The 18,950-nt window shown below is 37.3% G+C and overlaps 1 protein-coding gene across 1 annotated transcript; it reads left to right on the top strand.

The window, feature by feature from the left end:
- Window positions 1-1,499: 1,499 nt before the first annotated feature.
- On the top strand, window positions 1,500-4,097 carry LOC110801091 (uncharacterized). Its single transcript, XM_022006408.2, has 2 exons — window positions 1,500-2,007; window positions 2,983-4,097. The coding sequence occupies exons 1-2, from the start codon at window positions 1,673-1,675 to the stop codon at window positions 3,635-3,637; spliced, it is 990 nt and encodes a 329-aa protein (XP_021862100.1). The 5' UTR covers window positions 1,500-1,672; the 3' UTR covers window positions 3,638-4,097.
- Window positions 4,098-18,950: the final 14,853 nt, after the last annotated feature.

Consider the following 18,950-nt stretch of genomic DNA (forward strand, 5'->3'; position numbering starts at 1 on the left):
TATTATTTAATTAGAGGGTGTAGTTAAAAAGTTACTAAAAATGGAAAATGTATCTCCTATTTTAATACATTCGGAAATAATAAGTGTATCTGGAAGTATTAGGCGACATACAACCTTAATATAATTGATCAATTACTTTTATGACGATCTCTTGTGACTTCAGTCTTCATATATATATTTTTCGGATTTTTCACCAAATGCCCATGAGGTTTTCTTTAATGCACCAAATACCCCTAAACTTTCCAGAATGCACCAAATACCCCCGACTTTTTATAAAATAACACAAAATGCCCTTAATGAGCATTTTCCGTCCATTCCGTTAACTTTTCCGTACACTCTAATTTTTTTATTCTTTTCTATCTTCTCCTTCTCCATGTCAGTCTCTGTCTCTTCTTCTTCTCCTTCAATTCTATGGCTTCTCTACCCCCACTGCTCTGCCCTCATCCTCCTACCTCCATGGCCAGTCGATCACCTTAAGCCCCCTTCTCCCCCCGTCATGCCTCTCTCTTGGCCCATTTCCCTCTCTTCCTCATTGCTCCACCGGTGAACACCACCATCCAAAAAAGCATCTGTCGCAACCAGCCAACACCGCGCCCCTTTCGACTGCTACACCGCCCAACTAGAATGTTGCAAACCCCAATCAAATCAAATTACCAGAAAATTGAAAATCCATATTATTTCAATCCCAATTTATTGCAAGTAACTCAAATCACAAATCTCCAACCTCAAGTAAATTGAATTTGGAGGAGAGAGAATCAAAGGATGTTAGAGCCTGCGATGGTGGTGGAGCTTATTACCCTCGATCTTCGATTGAGAAGACTTATATCTGATTTTTCGTTCAAATTTGCTGAAATTTTGGATGGTTATGAATGAATTTGCTTCACTTTTGATAAATTAAATTGAAAATAGATTTTCTTAGTCGAATTTAATTTGATGGATGTGATTTTTTCTGGATTTTGGTGTGAATTATGTGGGTGATATAATTGATTTTTTTTTGGGTTAAGATATGATTTTTGGGTGATTTATTGGATGAATTGTTGGGTTAAAGAAAGAAAAGAAGAAGAAGAAAAAGAAGAACATAGGTGTTCTTGGTGGTTTTTGGCTGCGATGGTAGTCGCAGGTTTGACAACAGAGCAACAAAGAGGAGAGAGAAAGATATGTGGGAGGGAGAAATGACAGGGAGATGGAGGCATGGAGAGGTGGAAGACTCCATTAAAGGAGATCAAAAGAGGCTGTGGGAGGTGGTGGGAGGTGGAACAGGGAGATAGAAGAATAAAGAAAAATAATTAAAAAAAATAGAGTTAACAGAAAAGTTAACGGAATGGACGGAAAATGCTCATTAAGGGCATTTTGTGTTATTTTGTAAAACATCGGGGGTATTTGGTGCATTTTGAAAAATTTAGGGATATTTGGTGCATTAAATCAAACCTCAGGAGCATTTGGTGAAAAATCCGTATATTTTTCCGACCTTACATAATCAGAATCTAATTTCTTATGCCGTTTAATGTCAACAAATTTAATTAGGTAGACGGACCATTTAACCCGAAAATCTAAATCAAATACCGTTTGCACCGTCGCGCGAATTGAGTCCTCCCTAATCCCTATAGAACAAACATCAGAAGAACTCCCCTCCCGACGCTCCAAACAAACCCACACAACTCCAAAGAAAAAAATGGGACTATTTTCATCATCATCTTCAACCTCACAACAAAAGGGGATACTGATCACAGTACCTGTCCTAGTCCTTGCTCTTTCTACTTGCGCCATTTTTCTCTTCTTCTTGCTTTCTTCTCTCTCCTCCTCTTGCTCATGCCCTTCCTCCCCTGCCGTAACCGGAGGATTTCTTGAACCTTCTGGAAGATCCGCGGAAAGGGTTTCGACATCAACGGAGGATATTGATTGGGTTAGGAATCAGATCCAAATTAATGGGTTGCATATGCAGGATAATGTCTTGCGTAAGGGGATTAATCCTCGGACTAGGGATGAACAACTCAAAGATCTCCGACAGTATGCCCTCTTTCTCATATTTGGGTTTTTGTTACTTTTCAATTATACTTTTATTGTTTGTTGCAATTGAATTTTTACGATGGTGGATTTGTTTTGAGTGTTTTTGTGTTGAAATTGATGAGTGAGAAATTGAGTGTTATGAAGTTTCTTGTGAAGATGGGTGTAATTTGATGCGTTAATGTGTGACATTGCTACTGAATTTTAGTAATGTTTGATGAATTGTCTACTTGAAACTCAGAGTTGAGTATTTTGTGTGGAGTGTGGGGGGAGTGGCAAAGGACAGTGATGTACACGGGATTTGATTTGAGGTGTCGGTGATACCCTGAGACTTTTATTTAACTAAGCTAGTAGGCTTCCTCTCGAAATCGAGTGATTCTAAACATGATGCCATTGCGAAGAGTGAATCCCATGATGAACTTCTATCTGTTTACATTGCGTGATCATTGATTAGCGATGCTGTTTTGTTTTGTTGTTTGTAATTCGTGTTAGCAAATCTCATCATTGGTTTGAGTAATTGTTGCTGAAAACCAAGTGAAATTCTATCACTGAAAAGTGAAAACTAGGAACGCTCATGGCGTGTGATTTTATAGGAATTGACCACAACTCAGCTCAAACTTCTACCACCAACCAAATGGGCTGTCATTGCTGTTATGCATTCCTGCAGCAATTATATATCACGCCGTTTGTCGCCTCATGTTTTGATTTAAATGTATAGTACCATGAAGGACAATAGTTTAGCTAGTCAGAACCTATTGAGTGATTCAAGCACTTATTTGGGTTGTGTATTTTTGGCTTCCTCGGTTTTGAACTTTTAACAAGAAGATGTGGGCGTATTTAGAAATATTAGAACTTGCTTTGCTCTCTTATTTCACGCATATTCATCTTTTCATCTGCTCTTTTTGTATTAAGATCTGCAGCCTTTTATACCTATCAAAGTAGCTAGAAATTCAGACAATACCTTATTAAATGTTTCAGGTACAAGGGTATATCACATTATGAAGGGGATGACTCCAATAACCACACTGCTTTGCCCTGCCCCGGTGAGCTCCTTGTAGAAGAGCATCATAGTAACTATGGTGAGCCATGGGCTGGTGGTAGAGATGTGTTTGAATTCCTTGCTGAGTCTGCCCACCTTAGTCCTGATGCACAGGTTCTGGAAATTGGATGTGGGACACTTCGAGTAGGATTGCACTTCATTCGGTACTTGAAACCTGAGCATTTCCATTGCTTAGAGAGAGACGAGTTGTCTCTTATGGCGGCTTTTAGGTATGAGCTTCCATCCCAAGGTCTGTTGCATAAGCGCCCTATTATTGTAAAAGGTGAAGACATGGACTTCAGCAGATTTGGATCTGGGGTGGTCTATGATCTGATTTATGCTAGTGCAGTTTTCCTACATATGCCTGATAAACTTGTTTGGGTTGGTTTGGAACGGTTAGCGGCTAAATTAAAGCCATATGATGGTCGTATCTTTGCATCCCACAACATAAAGTTCTGTTCTCGGTTAGGAGGAGATGAGTGTACAAAAAGACTTGCAAGCTTAGGACTCGAGTATGTGGGTAAACACACACATGATAGTCTGCTTTTCAATCATTATGAAATTTGGTTCGAGTTTCGACGAGTAAAGGCTTAACAGATTGATAGGCAAAAACTTATAGTATTGTTACTTTTTTCATCCGAAAGGAAAAGGTTAGGTTTGCCAGTGTCTTATGTCATGATGGTGAAATCTGGGGGATCCGATGGTCAATCAATGTAGAGCGCTGCGCAGAGGAAGGAATCCTGATGAGTGAATTTGTGATATCTGGAGTTGTTACGACACAGAAGCATGTTCTGTGTGTTGTATCACACGATGTGTACTGTAAGTTGTCTTGAAACTCTGCAAATAGGAGGGGCTATTTTTTGCTCCTTGTTTCTGGGAAATGAATGGAGAAGTCTGGTGTCTGGGTGGTAATTCTTTCCTTTTACTTACTGCTAGTGCTACCTATCTGTAATTCTTTGTAGATTGTACAATTAATTTAAACAAATATTTTTAATTCATAAATTGAAATTTAATTAGAAACGCGGACGCCCGTCTGTGTAATGTTGCACCTGTATTTGATTCTATTGTAACTTGCTCTTTCCAGTGTTACACTTTACTTTTTGTGTTGCAAAAAGGGACTCACAAGCTCATATTTTCCACTACTTGACTCCTGAGGCTATGTGCTTTTTTTTTAATGAGGAAACTCTTGTGCGTTTTATTTCTGAGGAAGGTTCAACATGATTGTTCACTCTATGAAACTTCAGCTGGTTAGTCGTTCGACTCGTTTGCATCAACTATTTCACCTAGTATGAGCCACGAAAGATTGCAGGTTGAGACGAGCTTTATTATACTGTTCCAAGCAAGGACAAGTGTTACCGTAAAGGATAAACATAATGTTATCGAAACAGAGTAAATAGATCTGCAGATCCCTAAACTTTGCCAAAAGGAGCAGTTAGGTCCCTCAAGTTTCAAAAGGAGCATTTAGGTCCCTCAAAATGGATGGAAACCGCTGCTTTTTTACTTCTGTTACTAACGGCCGTTAAAATTCAATTAAATTAAAAGGAAATTAAATAAAAGGCACTAAACGACAAAAAAACAGTTACATTTACCATTTACCAATAATTAAATAAAGGGAAATTCATTTCAGTTAGCTTTTTACAAAAATATAGCCGTTGAGGCTCTCAAAAAACAGAGTATTTAACATTCCATGGCAAATAAAACACTTAAAAATTTTGTAGAACGTGAATTATGAATTTTGTTACAAGTTACAATTAGACGTTGCACTTACCGATATGTCCAATATTTCATGCTCCTGAATCTAATTTATTTATCAAGTTTAGATGTGTGTTCAAGCCCGTCTAATTAATTAAATAAATGAACATAAACGAGCTTGTTCACGAGCTTGTAACATGAACGAGCATGTTTGTGTTCAGATCATGTCCAAACTGATTTGTTTAATGAGCCTCATTTTGTGTTCTATCTCGTCTCAAAGCTAAGCTCGCTCATCAGAGTATTATTTAACGAAATTCAATTAATGGTCATACTCGTTAGATAAGAGGACGTAAAAGAGCTTCGTCCGAGTAAGGTAATGAACCTTAATACGGAGTATGTGTTCAAACTAGGCACATATACGGAGTATGTATCCACTGTTCTGGAAATTTAAACATTTGTATTAGATACAAGTTGCATTTCAGACGCACTATATTTAATTTGGTCTTCCTTGGTCTACTAACTACTCCTAAGTATTTAATGAGGAGCATTGAGATGTGAGAAACAGCTTATCTTCCATTGGTCTTCCTTGACTATATAAACACAAGGGGGTTGGCTTAAAGCATTACAACAAGACTATATTTAATTTGGTCTTCCTTGGTCTACTAACTACTCCTAAGTATTTAATGAGGAGCATTGAGATGTGAGAAACAGCTTATCTTCCATTGGTCTTCCTTGACTATATAAACACAAGGGGGTTGGCTTAAAGCATTACAACAATATTCATCTCTTATATCTTGGTTTGTATTCAATACTCCATATATATTTCTTCTTCTACTCAACAACCCAGTTTTTTTTTCCTTTCAATTCATCACAACACAATGAATATCTTCTTAACCATAGAAGATTTCGTATACAAATATCACCCCCCATATCAGAAAATAAAAATTAGTCATAAAAAAAACACGACCGTAGTTTCTCTGTCTAAGTAGCCTTCCAATGTCATGCTTCCATGACCCCTTGTTGAGTCATTCTCAAAGGGGTTGTGAATGTTGGAGAATCCTGAAAAGCAGATCATCGAATGGTGAGGAAATCATTTTTCGATGAAGTGAAGCTTGGGTTCGACAAAGGCGTGTTGTGAAGGGATCCACCTCGTGGGGCCTCACCTCGAGAGTTCTAGATGATGGCCATCAAACCAAGGCTTCAAGCAGTACATGAAACGAATGGATGGCATGTGAACAGAAGGTTGTAACACCCCGACAATTCCCATTTTCTAAAATAACCTGTTTTTAAATATAACTGTAGGGAATCATCAAAGTATTATCGCCCGTGTAAAAACGTACGGCTTATTCAGAATTTTGCAGCGGAAAACATAAAACTAACTTTTGGGTTCATAATTAATCTATTACATATTAGGTCCAAAACAATTAACTGAAATAAGGAAATACGAATAGTACGACAAGTTTCAAATCCAAGTTGACAAATTGAATCACTTAATTAAACAAATAGAACTACAAGCTCTCTAATCCCGATCCCAATGATGCATCATCTTCAAACCTGTAGATGGGCAATGCTTATTGATCCTTAGAGACTGCTCACCAAAGATGGGTCATCACAGGATCAATAAGGCATAGCCATGATCAACACACACAAACAAAGCACGTAATCAGCAAAGCTGAGTACTACATACTAAAGCAATAATAATCCTAACATGATACTATTAAACATAATTAAGGGCAGACAAAGCATGATAATCTGACGACCATACTTAACTAGACTAGGCTAGACTGGACTAGACTTTTATAACAATAATATTATTTTAATTGAAATAGGCAATGGACCGAGTTTTCTAGCTAGGCGAGGTACGGGCGCGACTCCGTAACCTCAGTGACCTGCGATATCGAGGAACGTTTGACTGAAAATAGGACGCGGTGATCAATCCGGTCCGAATGAAAGGCCATGGGCTACCACCATGAACCCCAACTCCTGTTTTTCCGTCACTTTAGACGTGCACAGTCTAAAGCTATTGCTACTCAGTTTCACTTTACATGATTTACAAATTGACACCCTGTTATGACTCAACAATCACATAAGGCATGCAACTCACATTTATTTATAACTGTTTTTATCTTGGAATTGAGTAAGTGATCACAAAGGCATCAACAAGACTCATTCCAATTAACTCCAATCTTTTCTTTAATACTGATCAACCCCTGAATATGGGTATAAGGTTTCAACTTACTAAATAAGGTCCTCCGCCCTCATAAAGTAGTGAAAAGCTAAAAAGGGAACAACAATTAATTGATCTGAATTATATACTGAATAATCTAGTGTTCCCAATCAAACATGTTTGCATCAATCTTCCATACTGACATGTTATAATCCTCAAAATGCAATAAAGGTTTAATATGTTCATCCAACAGTATCAAACATGCAATTTCAACCTGACTAAGTTCATCAACAACATTAACATAACCAAGTTCATCAACAATTCAACATGGTTTCACAATTAGCACACATTCCAAGCACACAGGTATGTACGTACCTTGTGTAAACAAACTGATAGGCCACTTTAACACTTTCAAAAGTCGCCTAAAGAGAATTCTCCGCCTAAAACAACCAACAAGTAATCTCAATCAACCTCTAATCATTGGCAACCATAATAAAGCATTCTAAATGTATCCTAAACATATTTAGAGCCTTCCCCAATATCAAAACTTAAACATTTGATTTCCTAGCATCATAATTATTGAACTAGTGATTGAAATTCGTTGAAAACTTTTGCAAACATCGTACTTTAAATTTTCAGCAATATAAATTCATTTAAAAGCTTCACCATGGTCAATCTACGTTCCTAGTATCTCAACACAACCAATTCAATGATCCATACCCAACCTATCATGATTAATAATCATAGAAACTTTGAATTTCATACTTTAAACAATCAAAAACCAATATTTCAATATAATTAGATAATCTGAAAATTAATAACTTTATTATAAAATTCATATAATTATATAATCTCAAATTTATAATTTAAATCACAAAACTCATAACTTTAATTCAAGAAAACTTAACTCAAACTAATAAATCATGAATAAACCCTAACTCAATTTTTAATTAACCAAAACTGAAAATAATTCGTTTATAATTAGCAACCCAAAACTGAAAATCATGTTCAAGCCATAAAAATTATAAATTTAATATCAAGAACATAATTTAAATTAACAACTTTTATTTAAAATAATTAGTTACTTAGGGTTTAAGAAATAACCACGAATTAGGGAGAGAGAAAAGCTGGACGGCGGAACGACAGTGGCTCGCGGCAAGGTCTACCGGCGACGGTGGCTGGGCCGCGGTGATGCTGCGAAAAACGAAAAGGGGTAAGGTAATGGACGAAAAACAGAGGGGAGGAAAGGAACGAAAGCAAAGGAAGGCAGGAGAATCGAAGGAGGAGAGAGAGAAGGCTGAGATTACCGTGGTGGTCGGTGGCTGGGACGACGGCGCGGGTGGAGGTGTTGAACGGCTGCGGGTCGAGAGGTTGAAGAAGCTGCTCTCTTTTTTTTTTTTTTTTTTTTTTTTTTCTGTTTACGTGAGTTATCACAAAAGAGGGGAGGGGTTATAGTTTTGGAGTTTTTCATTGGTTTGGGCTTTGCCCAATTGGGCCAGGAGTAGAATTTAGGTAGTTGAATCCGAAAGGGTTAGGACTTGTTTTCTAATTTCAATAGAACGTGGTTTTGCAATTCGAATTCGTTTTAAAGTAAAACTCGAAAATACATTTTGATTTCATAATCATTAAAAGTATTCGAAATGAAATAAGATAATTATATTTCAATTATATATTCGTTTCTAAAATCCGAAATTTATGTTTAAATATATATTAAATATACTAAATATTTGTTAAAATATATAAATAAAATGTATAAAATTACGGGGGATTACAATCTACCCCTCTTAAAAGAAGTTTCGTCCTGAAACTTGGCACGAAAATTCACATATTTTTCCAAACTTTTCAACTTATTCTAATTGTACAAGTACTTTGTGCCACTCTTGTGCACTCTTTTGCCAACTAAGAGTTACTTGCAATACCCAAGAACACAATTTACTTATGTGGAGAATCTATTTACTTGCATCAACATGTAAAGGTTGCTAAAATAAGCATGAAATGCATAAAATATCATAAAAATAGGTAAAAAGCGCGAATTTCTATCGCATTCTACCCCCCTTAAAGAAAACGAGTTACGCCCTCGTAACTCACCTCAGAAAATAACTCCGGATACTTGATCTTCATTTCAGCTTCGGCTTCCCACGTTGCCTCTTCATACTCGTGGTTCGACCAAAGCACTTTCACTATGCTGACGTCCTTATTGCGTGTACTACGCACTTTTCTGTCAAGGATTTTCACAGGCCTTTCTTCGTATGTGAGGCTACTATCAATCTGAATTCTCTCAGGCTCTAAGATATGACGCTCATCAGGGATATAACGCTTTAGTTGGGAAATGTGAAACACGTCGTGCATCTTTTCGAACTCCATTGGCAAGGCTAACTTGTATGCTACTTTCCCTATTCGTTGCAGAATCTCATATGGGCCTACATACTTGGCACTTAGCTTGCCCTTTTTCCCAAATCTCATCACACCCTTGGTTGGTGATACTTTCAAGAACACTTTATCACCTACTGCAAATTCGTCATCTCTTCTTTTCAAATCCGCATAACTCTTTTGCCTATCCTGGGCAGCTTGAATTCTAGCCTGAATCATTTTTACATTCCTGACAGTCTCCTCAATGAATTCCGTTCCCAAGACTATATTCTCACTGAAATCATTCCAGCAGGTGGGACTTCTACACTTTCTCCCATATAGTGCCTCAAAAGGTGCCATCTTAATGCTTGCATGGTAGCTATTGTTGTATGAAAATTCGATCAAGTCTAGATGGTCTTCCCAACTACCCTTAAAGTCAATCGCACAAGCCCTCAACATATCTTCCATAGTCTGGTTAGTTCTCTCAGTCTGACCATCGGTTGCAGGGTGGAAAGCAGTGCTCATTTTCAAAGTTGTCCCAAGGTTCAACTGGACCTTTTGCCAAAATTTCGAGAGGAATCTTGAATCACGGTCTGAGATAATATCGGTTGGGACCCCATGCAACCTCACTACATGCTTAATGTAAGTCTTTGCGAGCTGTTTCTTTTTCCATGTCTCTTTAATCGGAATAAACACGGCTGATTTTGTTAGACGGTCCACAATAACCCAAATGGTATCATTTCCGTTCTTTGATCTAGGCAAGGCAGTAACAAAATCCATCGAAATGGAATCCCACTTCCATCCAGGCACTTCTAAAGGTTGAACTTTCCCAATGGGTCTTTTGTGGTCTATTTTGACTTTCTGACAGGTTAGGCATCTAGACACAAACTCGGCAACTTCCCGTTTCATATTAGGCCACCAATAGATTTGCTTCAGGTCTTTGTACAACTTGTCACCCCCAGGGTGCACAGAATATGGAGTATTATGCCCCTCATCCATAAGACGTCTCTTGAGTTCTTCACACTTCTGTGGTACACACCATCTCCCTTTGAACCTCAAACTACCATCCTCATGAATCTTGAAATCCACTTCTTTCCCTTGACCCATCTTTTCTTTGATCTTCCCTAAGTACTCATCCCCAGCTTGACTTTCTCTAATCTCCTCGAATATGGACAACCCCAAGGATAATGCACTCAATTTTGCTCTGGTTTCCCCGGGATTTACTATTTCCAGGCTAAGTCTCTGCATGTCTCGACACAACTCTTCAGGAACTACCAAGACATTCATACTATGGCTAGATTTCCTACTCAATGCATCGGCAACTACGTTTGCTTTCCCCTCATGGTACTGGATGTTCAAATCATAGTCCTTGATCAACTCTAACCATCTTCTTTGTCTCATGTTGAGATCTTTCTGGGTGAAAATGTATTTTAGGCTTTTGTGATCTGTGAAGATCTTACATGTTGCCCCATAGAGGTAATGTCTCCAAATTTTCAAAGCGAAAACAATCGCAGCTAGCTCTAGATCGTGGGTAGGGTAATTAGCCTCATATGGTTTTAATTGACGCGACGCATACGCAATCACCTTCCCATTTTGCTGTAATACACACCCCAACCCATTCTTCGACGCATCACTATATACCTCAAACCCTTCATTCCCATCAGGCAAGGTTAAAACAGGTGCTGAGGTTAAACGCTCTTTGAGAATTTGGAAGGCTTCCTCACATTTTTCGCTCCATTCAAATTTTGATTCTTTCTTCATCAAGTTGGTCATGGGTCTTGCTATCTTTGAGAAATCTCTCACAAATCTCCTATAATACCCAGCTAGACCTAAGAAACTCCGAATATCAGACACATTCTTCGGAGTAGGCCACTCACTCACAGCTTGAATCTTGGCAGGATCCACAGAGACTCCTTCCTTTGACACATAATGCCCCAAAAATGCTACCTTTTCCAGACGGAACTCGCACTTAGAGAACTTTGCATACAACTGGTTCTTCCTAAGCGTCTCCAAGATAACCCTCAAATGTTCGTCATGTTCCTTTTCATTCCTCGAATAGATCAGAATATCATCAATGAATACCACCACAAACTTATCTAGGAACTCATGGAAAATCCTATTCATCAGGTCCATAAAGATGGCGGGTGCATTGGTTAACCCAAAAGGCATTACTGTAAACTCATAATGGCCATAACGAGTCCTAAATGCAGTCTTAGGAATGTCTTTTTCAGCTACCCTCAATTGGTGATATCCCGAACGCAAATCAATCTTTGAGAATACACTTGCCCCGTTCAACTGGTCAAACAGGTCATCTATCCTAGGCAAAGGATATTTGTTTTTGATTGTTACGTTGTTCAACTCCCTATAATCAATACATAGCCGCATACTCCCATCTTTCTTTTTGACAAACAATACTGGAGCTCCCCACGGTGATGCACTAGGCCTAATGTACCCCTTGTCGAACAAGTCCTGCAATTGTGTCTTTAACTCACTCATTTCTGGGGGTGCCATCCTATAAGGTGCTTTGGATATAGGTGCGGTTCCGGGATTTAACTCTATGGTAAATTCAAGGGTTCTAGCCGGTGGCATACCCGGAATCTCATCCGGAAATACATCTACAAATTCTCTTACGATTGGGACATCCTCTATCTTTACCCCAACTTTCTTACTTACATCTTGGACGCTACAGAAAAATAGTTCACACCCTTTATTGACCAGTTTCCTCACTTGTAATGCGGAGATCACCCCAAAGTTCCTAGACTTCCCAAAACGTCTATATGATATTGACTTTCCAGTAGGGTTCTTTAGGCTTACTTTCTGAATCTCACAATCTATCCTGGCCTTGTATAAGCTTAGCCAATCCATCCCCAGAATCACATCTAGTTCCCCCAAACTAAATTCTATCAAATTAGATGGAAAAGTGAAATCTTTTATCTTCAAAGGCAAGTTCTTAAATAATTTCGTACACCTTATTGTTGCACCATTAGGCATACTAACAGGTAATTCAATTGCCTCAAAATCTACTAACTTCAAATTTTTAACAATAGAGGTCGAAATAAAAGAATATGTTGCCCCTGAATCAAACAATGTTTTAACAGGTAAGGAGTTGATAGAGAAAGTACCCGAAACTACGTCTGCAGAACGTTCAGCTTCATTTCTACTCATTACGAACAGCTTTCCGGGAGCCTTGATGTTATTGTTGTTTCCATTGGCAGGTTTGTTTTGGTTTCCCTGGTTGTTTGGTGCCCCAGCAGGCTTCGAACCTTGGTTCCCCGAATGGTTAAACCCTGGTTTCCCTTGGTTACTACTCCCACTACCATTCTGCTCTCTCTTCTGCTTTGTAAAGCACTCATACTCTCTATGCCCCTTCTTACGACAGTAGTTGCAAGTCACCAATTCCCCCTTACAGTCCTTCCCAAGGTGATTGTTGTTGCACATCTTACAGTGATGCACTCTGTTAGGCTGGTTTTTGTTGGTGTAGTTATTCCCCTGGTTATTTCTTCCCTGAAAGTTACCATTGCCATTATCATTCCCATTTCCATTTCTATTTCTTTTGAAGTTCCCCTGACTTCCCCCAGCGTTAAACTCTTTCCTTTTATCCCCAACCACCATATTCTTTTTGTCCCTCCTGGTCTGCAGGCCATAAATATGGGCAGCTCTTCCATACACAATGTCTAAGGACGTAAAGGTTTCCCCGCCTAATCCCAGTTGGATCTCATCGGTTAACCCCTGTTCAAACCTCTGAGCCTTTAGTTCCTCAGTAGCTACCACCTCAGGTGCAAACCTCGACAAAGCTATAAACTTACTGTAGTATTCAGCAATGGTCAAATTCCCCATCCTAAGGTTGATAAATTCCTGGGCTTTCTGCTTCCTCATAAAAGGAGGATAAAACTTCCCCCTCAAAGCAACAATAAAAGAATCCCAATTGAATCCCTCAGCAGCGCTTAGTCTAGTCCCATTTTCCTTCCACCAAAGGTCGGCCTCATCTTTCAAGTAGAGGAAAGCTTGGCCTACTTTCATATGCTCAGGACAGTTTACCGCCCCAAATAGTTTCTCAAATTCCCTGATCCAGTTTTCAAGGAAGGTGGGGTCTGCCTGCCCCTTAAAGTATGGTGGCTTAACTTTCGCAAGCCTTTCAAACATGTCCCCTGCAGAATCGGGACGCTCAGTTCTTTCCTGGGTTAGTTTTTCCGCCAAGAGGCGAATAGCAGCAGCTAGGTCACTATTATTGGCCATCCTAGAGCGCGACCTGAAATTAATATGCTCTAATTCAGGTTCAAAACTTTACTTACATTATCCTCTAGCAATGCAATATCACATTAACATTCAAAATGCACACGAAATGGACAATCATGCAAAACATTCAACTGAGAGACGAGGAATAACTTCAATCATCACGAATAATAAGTTAGAATAAAAGAAGAAAACATTCCCCTTGCGTGCCCGTAAAACTTTGATCCTTTAGATAGTCAATAATCTAACTTTTATTCCTCAGAAGAATGTCAATAACAATCCTAAATATTAACACACACCTGTTCTCAAAATAACGTAAAAAGGTTCTACGATATAAACATAAACTATGGTTGGGCGGATTGTCCAATATTTTTCTCACACACAACTAAATATGTAAGCAAAGCTAAAGGGAAACGTCATCAGACTTGTCCTTTGATTCGCTATAACCTTCTAGGATGAATAACTCATATTTAAGTTCATCATCGTCATCCATATCAAAATAATAAGCTTCTTTTCTTGGCCTAGAGGATCTTCGTAGACCTTGAAGTTGATGATTAGCTTCCTCTGGCTCAGGCTCAGGTTCAGGTTCATGTTCGGGCTCAAACTCAAACTCAGGTTCAACCTCCAATTCATGTTCGAACTCAAACTCAAATTCTTGTTCGAACTCAAACCCAAATTCATGCTCAAACTCAGGCTCCGAATCGCTTTCAGGTCTCAAAACAGCTTGATAAATATCGACCCTAGTTTGCCCTCTAGCACGATCAAATTCACGAAGGGCTTCATCATCACTATCAGGTTCTCCTGCTCTTAAAACTCGACGCAGAACAAGTTCATGGCTGGTGTAACTGTTAATGTCAGACTCGTAATCCATTTCATTTTCATCATCGCTTAGAATAATAGGGTTAGAGTTGCTCCCTATTCTATTTCCTTCCATGCCAGACATGATTAGAGATCTATAACAATTAAACATAGTTTCTATGTTAGTAATTAGTACTCTCACTTACCGTATGATCCCACAATACACAATGAGTAAGAATGTATATCAATCGCAAAGCATAGGAAAGACACGACAGTTAGCAGGTAGAGAAATTACAATCATGTTGACATAATGCAGACACAATGATTCTATTCTATATGCCCTTTCCTATACTACCCAACTCTCAAAATAATCATAGTATATCAAACATTGAAGCATAAAAGAATAAACAAGAATGATTTATAAGAATTGGATTGATTAAAAGAATAATTATTAAACGATAAATAATTAATTTTTTTTTTTTTTTTTTTTTTTTTTTTACGGTACTGTAGCAGCAGCAGCAGTAAAAATATTTATTTATTTATTTTTTTTTTTTTTTATTTTTTTTTTTGAAATATTAATTTGAATTTCAAAAGAATCGAAATACATTAATTCGCATAACCAAAAACGTATTTCAAAGCACGATTCAAGAGTCAATATTAAAATAAATTCAAACATTTCTAGCTAATAACTTTAAATTTATTCACTAGTGTGAAATTACTTTTACGTAACTAATTAGTTGGTTAGGCGCCTAAGATATAAAAGGTAGACACGAAATGTCAGTAAAACCTTTAGCTCAAAAATACCACTTTGTAACACCCCGACAATTCCCATTTTCTAAAATAACCTCTTTTTAAATATAACTGTAGGGAATCATCAAAGTATTATCGCCCGTGTAAAAACGTACGGCTTATTCAGAATTTTGCAGCGGAAAACATAAAACTAACTTTTGGGTTCATAATTAATCTATTACATATTAGGTCCAAAACAATTAACTGAAATAAGGAAATACGAATAGTACGACAAGTTTCAAATCCAAGTTGACAAATTGAATCACTTAATTAAACAAATAGAACTACAAGCTCTCTAATCCCGATCCCAATGATGCATCATCTTCAAACCTGTAGATGGGCAATGCTTATTGATCCTTAGAGACTGCTCACCAAAGATGGGTCATCACAGGATCAATAAGGCATAGCCATGATCAACACACACAAACAAAGCACGTAATCAGCAAAGCTGAGTACTACATACTAAAGCAATAATAATCCTAACATGATACTATTAAACATAATTAAGGGCAGACAAAGCATGATAATCTGACGACCATACTTAACTAGACTAGTCTAGACTGGACTAGACTTTTATAACAATAATATTATTTTAATTGAAATAGGCAATGGACCGAGTTTTCTAGCTAGGCGAGGTACGGGCGCGACTCCGTAACCTCAGTGACCTGCGATATCGAGGAACGTTTGACTGAAAATAGGACGCGGTGATCAATCCGGTCCGAATGAAAGGCCATGGGCTACCACCATGAACCCCAACTCCTGTATTTCCGTCACTTTAGACGTGCACAGTCTAAAGCTATTGCTACTCAGTTTCACTTTACATGATTTACAAATTGACACCCTGTTATGACTCAACAATCACATAAGGCATGCAACTCACATTTATTTATAACTGTTTTTATCTTGGAATTGAGTAAGTGATCACAAAAGCATCAACAAGACTCATTCCAATTAACTCCAATCTTTTCTTTAATACTGATCAACCCCTGAATATGGGTATAAGGTTTCAACTTACTAAATAAGGTCCTCCGCCCTCATAAAGTAGTGAAAAGCTAAAAAGGGAACAACAATTAATTGATCTGAATTATATACTGAATAATCTAGTGTTCCCAATCAAACATGTTTGCATCAATCTTCCATACTAACATGTTATAATCCTCAAAATGCAATAAAGGTTTAATATGTTCATCCAACAGTATCAAACATGCAATTTCAACCTGACTAAGTTCATCAACAACATTAACATAACCAAGTTCATCAACAATTCAACATGGTTTCACAATTAGCACACATTCCAAGCACACAGGTATGTACGTACCTTGTGTAAACAAACTGATAGGCCACTTTAACACTTTCAAAAGTCGCCTAAAGAGAATTCTCCGCCTAAAACAACCAACAAGTAATCTCAATCAACCTCTAATCATTGGCAACCATAATAAAGCATTCTAAATGTATCCTAAACATATTTAGAGCCTTCCCCAATATCAAAACTTAAACATTTGATTTCCTAGCATCATAATTATTGAACTAGTGATTGAAATTCGTTGAAAACTTTTGCAAACATCGTACTTTAAATTTTCAGCAATATAAATTCATTTAAAAGCTTCACCATGGTCAATCTACGTTCCTAGTATCTCAACACAACCAATTCAATGATCCATACCCAACCTATCATGATTAATAATCATAGAAACTTTGAATTTCATACTTTAAACAATCAAAAACCAATATTTCAATATAATTAGATAATCTGAAAATTAATAACTTTATTATAAAATTCATATAATTATATAATCTCAAATTTATAATTTAAATCACAAAACTCATAACTTTAATTCAAGAAAACTTAACTCAAACTAATAAATCATGAATAAACCCTAACTCAATTTTTAATTAACCAAAACTGAAAATAATTCGTTTATAATTAGCAACCCAAAACTGAAAATCATGTTCAAGCCATAAAAATTATAAATTTAATATCAAGAACATAATTTAAATTAACAACTTTTATTTAAAATAATTAGTTACTTAGGGTTTAAGAAATAACCACGAATTAGGGAGAGAGAAAAGCTGGACGGCGGAACGACAGTGGCTCGCGGCAAGGTCTACCGGCGACGGTGGCTGGGCCGCGGTGATGCTGCGAAAAACGAAAAGGGGTAAGGTAATGGACGAAAAACAGAGGGGAGGAAAGGAACGAAAGCAAAGGAAGGCAGGAGAATCGAAGGAGGAGAGAGAGAAGGCTGAGATTACCGTGGTGGTCGGTGGCTGGGACGACGGCGCGGGTGGAGGTGTTGAACGGCTGCGGGTCGAGAGGTTGAAGAAGCTGCTCTCTTTTTTTTTTTTTTTTTTTTTTTCTGTTTACGTGAGTTATCACAAAAGAGGGGAGGGGTTATAGTTTTGGAGTTTTTCATTGGTTTGGGCTTTGCCCAATTGGGCCAGGAGTAGAATTTAGGTAGTTGAATCCGAAAGGGTTAGGACTTGTTTTTTAATTTCAATAGAACGTGGTTTTGCAATTCGAATTCGTTTTAAAGTAAAACTCGAAAATACATTTTGATTTCATAATCATTAAAAGTATTCGAAATGAAATAAGATAATTATATTTCAATTATATATTCGTTTCTAAAATCCGAAATTTATGTTTAAATATATATTAAATATACTAAATATTCGTTAAAATATATAAATAAAATGTATAAAATTACGGGGGATTACAAAGGTACGCGAGGCAGTTGGTCTGTATCCCAGAATGTCTGTATCCCGGGCCGAACAAACGTGAGTCGGATCAAATTGTGCATAAATGGTATACGTTACTCGGTTGGTCTTATGTTATGGTTCAAGTGTATTACCCTTTTGAGGATTGGGTTGGCAACGGGTATTTACTAGCCTTGTACAGTAGGGAAGGACCATTGTCATGTAACTAGATTATCCTTTATTAATATATGTTGTGATTTTGTGTTTAATAAGTTAAGTGTAAGAACTATTTGTAATCACATCGACACTTGATTTTTAACTACTTAGATATCTCATAGGATTTTGCCTTGGGATATTTGATGTATATTAGACTTCTAGTCATATTAATGAATTAGGACTCGATCATATTGTAATCCCTATATCATTGTTCAATGGAATACACTGCCATTTTCCACCAAATGATCAATCTATTTGTTTGGGGGGATTAGATCTCAGTTTTTTCTTTCTCGGAATTAATCAAGATCAAATATTTTAGCATCTCTTTTAATATATTTTGTTAATTTTTATTGTAGATGTATAGGGTTAAATTGCTCTGTTATGATGAAATGTGTAGGGTGAAAAAGCAAATGAAAAGGCTAAGGAACTTGAAAAAGCTAAGTCAAAATCAAAAGAAGCTATTTTAAATCGTTTATACACATGTAAATTGATTTCCCTTTATTTAAAATCAGTTTTATTATTATTTAATTGAACTTAACGGAAAATGTAACGGTGTTAATAAAAATAGCTTATTCCATCCATTTTGAGGGACCTAAATGCTCCTTTTGAAACTTGAGGGACTTAACTGCTCCTTTTGGCAAAGTTAAGGGACCTCCAGACCTATTTACTCTATCGAAACATAAATACTCCGTACAAAATTTTCTTTGTTACGAAGTCGACGTTAAACTAAACCCTTTGACTCAAAGCTAGTTATACGACTTATACCATACAACTTCAAGTGTAGGATATTGCAAGTTTGTTATTGAGTGAAATAAATATATTTTGACCACTCGTAACAATGAAAAATTACGAGGATAAAAAGGTGGCAAGTTGCAACAAGGCAATGTTTTTGAGTGTCCCTTCAAGACTTCAAGTGTGTATCCATGTAACAAAATACAAAACACATTTTTAGCGTGTGCACTACATGTGTCG

The sequence above is a fragment of the Spinacia oleracea genome, chromosome 4, assembly GCF_020520425.1.
Source record: "Spinacia oleracea cultivar Varoflay chromosome 4, BTI_SOV_V1, whole genome shotgun sequence".
NCBI classification, from domain to species: Eukaryota; Viridiplantae; Streptophyta; class Magnoliopsida; order Caryophyllales; family Amaranthaceae; genus Spinacia; species Spinacia oleracea.

Excerpts from the sequence above, each read along its gene's own strand:
- LOC110801091 (XM_022006408.2), top strand. The coding sequence starts at position 1,673 with ATGGGACTATTTTCATCATCATCTTCAACCTCACAACAAAAGGGGATA. Across the intron at positions 2,008-2,982 it reads CAACTCAAAGATCTCCGACA|GTACAAGGGTATATCACATT; the intron begins GTATGCCCTCTT and ends TAAATGTTTCAG.